Here is an 11,652-nt window from a genome sequence, read left to right as displayed (position 1 = left end):
ATATATTGCGGAACAGTTTATATACATTACATTTTAATAGGTCGAATGCAATCATAGATGGGTGTTTGCAGTCACTGTGCTGTCTATCATCTGGGTCAAACTCAAGAGAACTGAGTGCCCTTAGGCATAAAAAAGTAATTTGCTTCTCCTTATTTTGTTTTAGTAACTCTTTGGCCTAGTGATTCAGGGTAAGCGCATACACTTTATTTTTCAGGCGCGCAGACAGCGAGGTCAACAGCCATGACATAATTTGCAGCTGTCACTTTGTTGAGGGCCTTTAGAAGAATGGACCAACACTTTTTGTGTACAGCAAAAATGTTTGTTGCTTCCCAGATGTACCTACAAAACAGAGGTAATTAACAGGGGGGGGGGGGGGGTTACGACATTTCAAATATAAATGATTCACACTGTGATTGTCTAAAAGTGTTTTATTGAATTTACCTATAATCACATAACATTTACTCATTTTGTTTATAACATTATAATATTCTGATACATTTTACAGCTCGATAGTACATAATAATATTTGACCCCAGTTTGTATCAATTTTGAAGCACAAGCAATCTCTTTTTATACTTTGTCCCTCAATAAGTTAATACATATTCTTTTTTCACAATCAGAAGAAAAAGGCCTAAGCTAGATGATGCCCATATAGTTGATGTTCCTGATAATCAAGCCATTTCAACTGGAGCTGTCCTGGATCACAGCTATCATCCAGTGCAGCCATATACTGATGATGTCCATGTGGAGAACCCAACAAGTCATGCAAAAGAAGGTACATATCTTAATGTATATGTATACTTTAGTAAGTTTTTCTGTAGATTTACAAAATTATGTCATTTCAATTTTTAGTTGGTCGCGTTAGCGGCCAGCTAAATTTACAAAGCATATTTTGCAAATCGGTATGTGTTTTGTAGGCTTAATTACGGAAAGAACCACAACTCACTTTGCTAGGGATGATTACCGCTGCCTGTCTGCAGCAGGCGATGTCTGCAGTAGACAACAGATGATTCAACTCTGGTGGTGAGTGTATATGCCATCTTGTAGGACGACATTGGCCAGTCTAGTGTTTATCATTGAAATCTGTACATATTGGCTGCTTTCAGGGAAAACGGGGCTTAATGCACGTCACATAAGATTAGTCTGTTCACACTGATTAGCCTGTGCAATGTGCACAAGCTAATCAAGGACGACAACAGCGAACAACTTCAGTGCCTTCAGCGCTTTGATTTACATTTTATTTCTGACTTGACAAGCAAATCATTTGTAAATATTGAATAGATAAAGGTGTTATTAGAATTGATTTGTGTGAGAATTACTTGCCAAGCAAACATAAAATGGTTGATAAGCCCCTTGAGCCCATTTAAAATAAATCTTTCTGCCTTTAGTTAATAAACAAGAACATGGCTAAAAGTGTACCTTATCAATTAAATACGATTTACCATAGCTTTACTTTTTGTATGCTTTTTTTTAAAGAATCTAATACAATGTTCTTGATTTTTGTGTTCAGTTCAAGAATTGAAAAAGAACATTCGTGAACTGGAAAACGAGCTCAGAGCGCTTAAATTGCAGAAAAGTGGATTCTCCGTAAAGGATATTATAAATGATACAGACAAGGTATGTGAACCAAAAAAAAATGTAATGCTGGCTTCAAGTTTAAGTTGCCCTATCATAAATATTTATTTATTAAAAAATTCTTTATCTTATTCCTTGTGTCTATTTGATTAAAATCAAAGAAGAAATATGTTATGGTGGTTTCGCAAAAGTAAACGCTATACTTTATGTCATATAAGAAATGTTTAAGTTTAAAAGGCAATAGTATATAATTATAGTGTAGTTGACAAATTGGTTTGTGTCACCCCTCTGTAGAGTCAGGGATGGAAATTAGTGGTTGCCCATGACCATGGGGCAAGTAGATTTTAGCCTGGGCAACTTAAATTCAAAAGTTGGTAGTCCAGCCGGGCAACTAGCTTTTTTTAGCTCGAAACATTCAAGTTCAATTAAACATTTTAAAAAAATTGGCGACTGTTGATTGATAATTGTAATAATATTTATTCATAAAGGCTTAGGAAATTATTCAACTCAGAATCCTATTAAGACATTATACACAGAAAGTGTGTAATGTAAGCAATTTTGTTCAGTTATCTTTTATTTAAAGAAAGTATTAGATACACATGACACTACATGTACATTATACTGGGCTTGTTAGTCTTCAGCCGAGCAACCAAAATAGTAAAGATGGCTGCCCGTGTGGGCAACCAATTGTAAAAAGTTAGTTTCCATCCCTGAGAGTGTTTACCCGCTTCAACATATACTATAAATTGATGTTAATTATTGTAGATACTGTTGTATACATCATTTCCACCAGATGTCTTTCAAGTGTTGGTGAACATGGTCAACAGGATGTCGCCCTTCAATAACTATTCTGGCTGGACAGTGTCATGTTTTACGATTGAGGACCAACTCCTCATGACATTGATGAAGCTGTTACATGAATTTTTTTTGAAGGAGTTCTACAGAGTGTTGGAAAACCAAGTCAACCTAAATGTAAAGGGTCTATGCCAAAATCTTTTGAGGATTTTAGTTCTGCAAGGATAGCATTTTATGCAACAGAAATAATACAAGATGTCCCATCTGATATGAACCCTCAAGCTCATTCCTACAGTAATTACAAAAGTAGACATACTGTTAAAGCGGTTACTTGTGTGGCACCAAATGCATCTTAAGTATATTGTTCGGGTCTTTATCCTTGCTCTACATCAGATTCAGCTATTGTAGAACACTGTAAAGTTTTAGACCAGCTTCAGCCAGGTGATATGATTTAAGCAGATAAAGGTTTTAATATTTTTGATAAACTTCCATCTGGTGTCTCGTTAAACATCCCACCTTTTCTTTTAAGTAAAGGTCATTTTACAAAGAAGGAGGCTGAACTTTGCTTTAAGATAGGACGGAGCAGAGTCAATGTAGAACGAGCCAATGAAAGGATAAAGAATTATGATATTTTAAACCATATTCCGTCACAATATAGGCATTTGTCAAACAAAATATTTCAACTGTGTTGTTGTCTTGTGAACCTTCAAGCACAACGAAGTTGGAGGCAGTAAATCTGAGCTTTCTTACTGCAGCCCACAATGCATTTCCCTCTGGCCTCTAGTCACAGATGCAGTCAATTTTATTTCTTCAGTACTCCGCACAAGTTTACCCAATAACCATGTATGTGGCTGTGATTCTGACAGGTTTTCAGGGCTCTGCAACAAGTCTTCAACCAATGGCACTGGCGCTGCCTGAGATGCTGGCTCCTCCGACAGTATCCAATGAAAAGCTAGAAAATAATACAATAAAACTTACTGATATGAATTACACAACATTTGTCCCAATTGTCAGCATTCCTTGGTTCACCAGTGCAACCCCTTTTCCCACTCTCCATTTATCCGATATTTATACTAAACTCATTGCATTGAAACATAAATGTCACACAGACTCAAGTGTCAATGCCAACTCAGAGAGCAGATAATGAAACATTTACAATAACTATTGCTTATATAAATATATAATATATAATAATAATTAGCACATAAAACACACACATAATTTATGTGTTGTATACATTAAGGGAATGACTGTTTTGAACAGAGCCTAAAATAATCAAATATTGTATATGTATACACATGCCATTGACTGTCTTACATATTAACCATTTCACATATTCAAATACATAACATCAAAGTTACAATGATTTGCAACAGAGATTTGCACTAAAAAAATAATTTTATTGCTAAAATTCTATCAACTGATAGCATTGATGAGATTTCATTATCTTGGTAAAAAAAGGAGGTCTTACATAAAAATAACAATAGAAAGAATATAAATAAAACACTTCAACAAAAAAAATCTAACAAATATGGGATCATAGATTCATACTTAATAATGGTAACATAGCATTTTTGTCAACACTGTGCCAAAAGGAAACACATCATAATTGTAATGTTTAGAAACAATTTTAAGGCAATAATGCTATTTTATAAAGTAACATGACAATAAAACATTTGTAAAGTTTCTTTAACTTTTAAACACTCGAAGTACTTTTGTAACATACATGTATGAATCAATTATCCCATATAAACAATGAAACGACTAGAATAATGTAATTCATGAACAATGAACTGGAACAGTTTGGCAACCTGTAAAACGCCCTAGCTTTCCAAGTTCGTTATATAAAAAGGACCTGTCCTCAGCAGTAACACTCCGCTTAAGTGCTCTAAATGAACATTGTTCAAATGTTTTTTTTTAATGTTTTCTTCATTTCAAAAAGGGGGTTCCGGTAATGCAGATAATGCCATAATATTTAATTTTTAAATCATTACATTTCATATTATGATCATATATTTTGTCATAGGGTCTCAAAAGGGTATACAAATAAATATTCAGTATGGTCATCAATATTTTAGTATAGTACTAGTACTTTATTGTGCAATTATGCCATTAAACAATTTAATTCAATGAAGTGTGTCAATTAATATAACATTCATGGGAATATCAACATACCTGTATCCGGTTTGCTTTCAGGATAAAGTTCACTAATGGTCACTGTAGCCTTTGGTGGAGCAGACTTGGGACGTTTTAGCCAACTGCACTTTAAATCAGTTTTGCTTGGTCTCTTATACCTAAAAAAGTATACAAATAAATCTGATATAATAAATAAAACAATATATATAGGATTAAAATGTCCAGGTTAAACAATACTATTAGCTGATTGTAGAATTATTGTAGCCATTAATGGCAATGAGAGAACTCGCACAGTAATCATGTTAATCGCTGGCCTCACTACCCAGCCAAGTGACATATAATTATGGTCAGTCATATTAATAAATTTAAATAGACAGGCTAGATAACATTTTTATCTGATTTTATTAATGCATGTTAAAGGCTATTTACTGTAAATGTGATAAAGTAAAGAGTAATAAAACACCTGCTTGCTTGAACAATTCAAGAGCATTTTTTATTTTGTACTTGTAATAATTCTGAAATGCAAGTGGAATAAAACCTTATTCATAAAGGCTTGTTATATGCTGGAAACAGGTATTATATATTGCGCTTTGTTGGGAAATGTTGCCAAATCATACTTGTTAAAACATACAGAAACTCAAAAGAGTTCATTATTTCATATAAAATTTGTAATGAAATATATGGCACACAAAAGGCAACAATTAGAATATCAATAAGTAACAAAGTAAAAAGATAGAATGTCGGCTTAAGCGTACCATTACCGAAGCGTACCAGGCTAAATTGTACCTCTAAGCAGACTGAAGCTTACCATCCTATAGTGTTATTATTATAATAATAGTTAATGAACCTTATAATAATTTGTAAGTATCTCAATATGTGGTACATATTGTTTTATATTATGCGCTGTAGATTTTAAATAAATTTGTTCTTGGTGTCATTTGTTTAGCCCCATGGGACACTCGCAGGAGGTCGACTGTACAAGGCCATTATCTTACTGATCAAGGCAAATCTGCAGATAACACGTTATTCCAAATGAGACTTAAAGGGGCCTTTTTACAGATTTTGGAATGATTTTTAGGTTTGTCATTAAATCCTTTATATTGATAAATGTAAACATTGGATATAAAAAGCTCCAGTAAAAAATCAAGAATACAATTTTAAAAAGTAAAAAAAAGTAGACCGCAGCAGGGCTCGAACCAGTGACCCCCAGAGTTCTGGAGAGTTCTGGAGTAAAAGCCAATTAGACCGCTTGGCCATCCTGACAAGTATACATGAAATGCGTATTTTATACTTTATATAAGCAATCTTCGTAGTTTCACAAAATTAAACGACAGCAACAGAACACTCCAAATTATTCAATCGTTTCGCGTTGCAACGCTTTGTAATTTTCAGGTTTAAAATCGTTAAAAGATGCATATAGTGGTTATATTAGACCATGCGAAATGTTCAGTATTAATGTTTCCTCACAAATATCATAAATAAAACGAAAATTTGCGAATCTGAAACAACTTTTTTCAATGATGTCAATTTACCAAAACGTAAAAAGATCCCTTTAATCCTTGTTCATCAAAATATATATCCAATTATTTTGATATCCGAAAGCATGTGGGTTATAAAAAATAATCATCTTTAGTTAAGATAAAGGTCGATTGTAATGCAATTCTATGAAAAACGGGTTGTTAAACAATGCTTTAAATCGTTATTCGATATATTTCAACATTTAACTTCAATGATGAAAGAAAATATACCTGTACTTTATACGAAGTGTTCTTCATTGATGTATGTACACAAGCTGTAACAACCCTCAGTTCATCAATAACAAATCGTAAAACGCGTCCACTTTCGACGGAAGCTTCGCTTTTTTTTACTCAATTTACTATGGCCGTCAACATATTAGCCCAATAAATTATTGAAAGCGCCATTCTAGTTAAGTAACGATAATATGGCCGTAATATGACAGTTGTTTGTCCCCGGAAGTGAAGTGTCTCGTAAATTCTCGTAGGTCACATGACGTGACTTACAGGCCCTATTCTGACGTTATGATGACGATTCTAAAAATAAATATTACGAAGAGTTCCGATGTATCAATCGTTTAATTCCGACTATATAATGAATGTTACATTAAAAAAAGTTATTTTTTTCAGTATGTCAAATCTCGTTGATATGTACGCTTTTCATGACAATGTTTACAGTACGCCCGCTATCGTTGATATATAGGCATGGAAAAGGTGACCCATAACTGTACACAGTTTAACTATTGATACAAGGTATTTTAATGCAGATAATTTCAATTTATTTTAAACATAGAATTTTTTTCAAAAATAGATCTACTGACTGAATTTTAACAGGACCTTTTCACGTTTTGGTTAATTGTCAAAATAAAAAATAAAGTTTCAGATTCGCAAAGTTTCGTTGTAGTTATTATATGTGTGAGGAAACAGCAATCCTGATCTTTTACCATGCTTTAAAATATCAATTATGCATCTTTTGACGATTTAAAAATCTGAAATTTTTTAAGCGTTGCAACGCGAAACGATTTAATAATTTGGAGAGTTATGTTGTTGTTGTTGTTGTTATAGTTAGCGATACTACGAGGATTGCTTATATAAGGTATAAAATACATCACTAATTGTATGGCCACGGCTGCCCGAGTGGTCTAAGCGATAGATTTTTACTCCAGGGGTCAGTGTTTCGAGTCCAGTTCAGGGTTCTTTTTTGTTGTTTAATTTTATTCTTGTTTTTACTAGAGCTTTTAAGATCGAATGTTTACATTTATCAATACATTTAAAGCATTTAATGACAAGCTTCAATGCATGCCAAAATGAAAAGACCCCTGTCAAATGAAACACTTCGAGTGGCCTTTGTTTACGACTATACGGATGCCCTGAGCTGATACATGGAGGGGGAGGGAAGTGGAGGGAGGGGGGCGCAGCCTCAGCAAATTAACCAATTTATGGGCAGTACACTCATCGCCATACATTTAAAATGGATAAACATGTTGATTTTTCTCACATACATTATTTAAATTACAGAAATCAAAATACAAATGTTATGCTAAATATATATTATTAGGCTGCTTCAATTAGTATTCTGCTAATAAATGTCAATACATTTTGCTGCATCATCACGTTCTTAAGGCTGAAAGCTCCAAACGACGCAACGCTGGATTTTTAACAGCCCCATCTCAACAGGTTCTCGACGTCATCAGACTGCCCTGGAATTTCGAATGATTGAGGTGAGAATGTTCCACACAGGCGATGTTTGGTTGTACACGGTCACCTGGACGTACGTCAGATGTTCCACAAAGGCGATGTTTGGTTGTACACGGTCACCTGGACGTACGTCAGAGCTGTCTTCACTATACTGACGCTCGTACCACTCCTTATCCCATCGGTCACAAGAACTACGTATCTACCACGTCTACCAACGTTACGTTTCTGCTACGTCTATCCGGTCATATAAATGCTCTGTCACTGGTAGCACGGTATGGAATCGTGATGGCAATTTTTAGACCAGGCTCTAAAGCTTTCCGATATTTCGTTTCTTGCTTAGAACATGTGGGCCGAATTGTGTCGACCAAGTTAGCAAACATATGCGGTGAAATTTAGATAAAGTCTTCAAATTTATTCTTTTTAAAACTCACATCATTGCTGTACTATGTTACCATGGAAACGGTCATACCTACTCCCGCTGTCCTAGTTAAGCAAATATACGGATCCAGCAGTCCAGCAAACAATCGCCCTTCGCCGTCGCTTTCCTCTCGCCCGGGCTTACAAAACAATAGCAATTCGATATTCTACATTGATATATCGTCCTTGGAGAAACAACATTGCTTATTATGCGCTCATCATTTTGATCAGAAAAGATATGATACACTTTTAAAACCTCTTTTCCTAGACGTAGTTCGTACGTAGTAGCTTAAGCAGGTCTAGCAGTTACGCATACACATTTTAGATCGATTTCCTGCACGAAGCTATGAAAGACCTGCAGATGGCTGAGTAAGGTTTTAGCGGGGACGTGATGTTTGTGTTATGGCTGGGTAAGGTTTTAGCGGGGACGTGATGTTCATTTGATGGCTGGGTAAGGTTTTAGCGGGGACGTGATGTTGATGTGATGGCTGGATAAGGTTTTAGCGAGGACGTGATGTTGATGTGATGGCTGGGTAAGGTTTTATCGAGGACGTGATGTTGATGTGATGGCTGGGTAAGGTTTTAGCGGGGACGTGATGTTGATGTGATGGCTGGGTAAGGTTTTAGAGGGGACCTGATGTTGATGTGATGGCTGGGTAAGGTTTTAGAGGGGACGTGATGTTGATGTGATGGCTGGGTAAGGTTTTAGAGGGGACGTGATGTTGATGTGATGGCTGGGTAAGGTTTTAGCGAGGACGTGATGTTGATATGATGGCTGGGTGAGGTTTTAGAGGGGACGTGATGTTGATGTGATGGCTGGGTAAGGTTTTAGCGGGAACGTGATGTTGATGTGATGGCTGGGTAAGGTTTTTGCGAAGACGTGATGTTGATGTGATGGCTGGGTAAGGTTTTAGAGGGGACGTGATGTTGATGTGATGGCTGGGTAAGATTTTAGCGGGGACGTGATGTTGATGTGATGGCTGGGTTAGGTTTTAGCGAGGACGTGATGTTGATGTGATGGCTGGGTAAGGTTTAAGCGAGGACGTGATGTTGATGTGATGGCTGGGTGAGGTTGTAGAGGGGACGTGATGTTGATGTGATGGCTAGGTAAGGTTTTAGCGAGGACGTGATGTTGATGTGATGGCTGGGTAAGGTTTTAGCGAGGACGTGATGTTGATGTGATGGCTAGGTAAGGTTTTAGCGAGGACGTGATGTTGATGTGATGGCTGGGTAAGGTTTTAGCGAGGACGTGATGTTGATGTGATGGCTAGGTAAGGTTTAAGCGGGGACGTGATGTTGATGACAACGCTGCGCTTCATCATTCTTCATGTAGAACATTTTTATAATCACATAATAACCAGTGGTAGACGGTATAAATTCAATACGTATTTTCATACCTAAGTCTAAGTATAGGTCAGTGAATGCGGGCCCGGGTTCGGTGACACTGACACAACAGTTAAAAAAGGAAATAAAACTAAAGATTCACGATGTTTCCAATTTGATCTATTGTGAAGCTGTATTATTATCTTTGACAAAACGATTGAAACATGTTAATTATTTTATGCTTTCCAGTGGTTTATAGAGAACTATCAGTGAATTAAATAGAGTATATTTGTTGGATTCGATGGGATATCGATTTTATTTCACGAGTGATCATATAATATATTATTCTCACGAGTGGCGCAACTCGTGGAAATATTATTTTCTATGATCACTCGTGAATTATAATCGATAATCCACCGAATCCAACAAATATACTCTTTATAATCAAGGGTGTTATATCATACAATATCCACGTGTGATTACGCGGCCCCTTCCACTCCCAGTCCCCCAAACAAAATTCTTGAACACGCCCCTTGTTGTTGCTACATCGTTGTTGACAACGTCAAAACTGCTGTCAATTGATATATGTTTTATAACATCATTACTGGACCATAAAGTGACAAGCTCTGCATCAATACTTAATCTTAATATTCACTCCGAAACTACTCTAACATAATTATTTCACAAATGTCAAGTCTACAATGTTTGCTGTTAACATGGAAATGTTGATAATACCATTACCGACTTACACAACATTGCGTATACCATGGTCCATGAAGTTCATACGTGATTTGTGATGATAACGTTTAATGTATATGCCAACATCACATTGGCAATATATATAAAAAAACATTCATACTAACTTATAAGTGTTGAAATCAAATCGAGAATGACTGTGTCATTTTATTGTATAAAGCGCATGTTATTTGTTAAAATGGGAAATATTTCAATCAATGCAAAGCAATAAATATCACTGTTGAAATATTGATTCAATGATATGAGTGCACCGTCTTGGTTATGAATACTAGCAATTAATATTTTAATGGATGCGACTTAGACGTCGTCAGCTCTTCAACATTTGCATTCTTTATAGTGTTTTTACAGCAATGCGTTGTTTACTTTGAACATGTCTTGAAACTAAAATCAGAGCCAAAGAAATATGCGGACAAAAATGTATGAGTTAATGCGTTTGCACCATCGTTACCATAATATATGTACAACTGTAGGAAGGAATGCACGAATAATTATAAGAAACAAACATCTAACAAGAAAACATCAGATTGAAATACATCTCAATAAAAAAACACAAAAAAATGAACATTCAAAGAAATATATTGTCTTTTATGACTAGCATTACGTCTACCCGGTACTTCATGTATGTAGCTATGTGGCATTTCCTATCATAAACATCTCCATACACCCGTTATGTGGCTAGATATAAACGTAGCTTAACTTACATCCTTGTGGGTCGTTGAATCTAAATATCTGTTCCGGACACCGTTATAATTTTTCTTTTTCCGTTTATAGTCAGCTGCATGTGCCGGTGCTTACCACCCGGGATTCTTCGCCATATACTAGTATATTTCTTCCATGCTTGTCGAAATGATCCAGCATATACATGCAAATCTTAACCTTGTCATCCTTTCTCAACTTCTTGATCCACATCGTACAAAATCGACAACCCTGCTCAAGTACCCTGATAGCTGTTTTGCGAATTGTTTTGTTAAAAATAATTTAGTACAAACATAACCTCCCCTATCATAACACGTGTGTCCGTTTCGACAATATACGACGTACTTTTCCCTGCTGGTTTCGCCAGAGTCTGCACTGCAAACTCATTAAAGGGATCTTTTCACGCTTTGGTAAATTGACAAAATTGAAAAAAGTTGTTTCAGATTCGCAAATTTTCGTTATAGTTATGATATTTGTGAGGAAACAGTAATACTGAACATTTACCATGGTCTAATATAGCCATTATATGCATCTTTTGACGATTTTAAAACCTAAAAATTATAAAGCGTTGCAACGCGAAACGATTGAATAATTTGGAGAGTTCTGTTTTTGTCGTTAAATTTTGTGAAACTACGAAGATTGCTTATATAAGGAATAAAATACTTTAAGTATATGTACTCGGCGGAATAGCTCAGTAGGCTAAAGCGTTTTTACTTCAGGACTCTGGCAGGACTCCAGGGGT

The 11,652-nt window shown here is 35.7% G+C and overlaps 1 protein-coding gene across 1 annotated transcript in view; it reads right to left on the bottom strand.

The window, feature by feature from the left end:
- Window positions 1–3,145: 3,145 nt before the first annotated feature.
- Window positions 3,146–11,652, bottom strand: part of LOC127849897 (uncharacterized) — a 41,276-nt gene continuing 32,769 nt past the window's right edge. The window contains exon 4 of the mRNA XM_052382652.1: window positions 3,146–3,322. Coding sequence (XP_052238612.1) covers window positions 3,262–3,322 — 61 coding nt within the window. The 3' untranslated portion in view covers window positions 3,146–3,261. The remainder of the gene's footprint in view (window positions 3,323–11,652) is intronic.

The sequence above is a fragment of the Dreissena polymorpha genome, chromosome 1, assembly GCF_020536995.1.
Source record: "Dreissena polymorpha isolate Duluth1 chromosome 1, UMN_Dpol_1.0, whole genome shotgun sequence".
Taxonomy (NCBI): Eukaryota; Metazoa; Mollusca; class Bivalvia; order Myida; family Dreissenidae; genus Dreissena; species Dreissena polymorpha.
The sequence above is the reverse complement of the archived record's forward strand: the minus strand, read 5'-3'. Positions and strand labels throughout refer to the sequence as shown.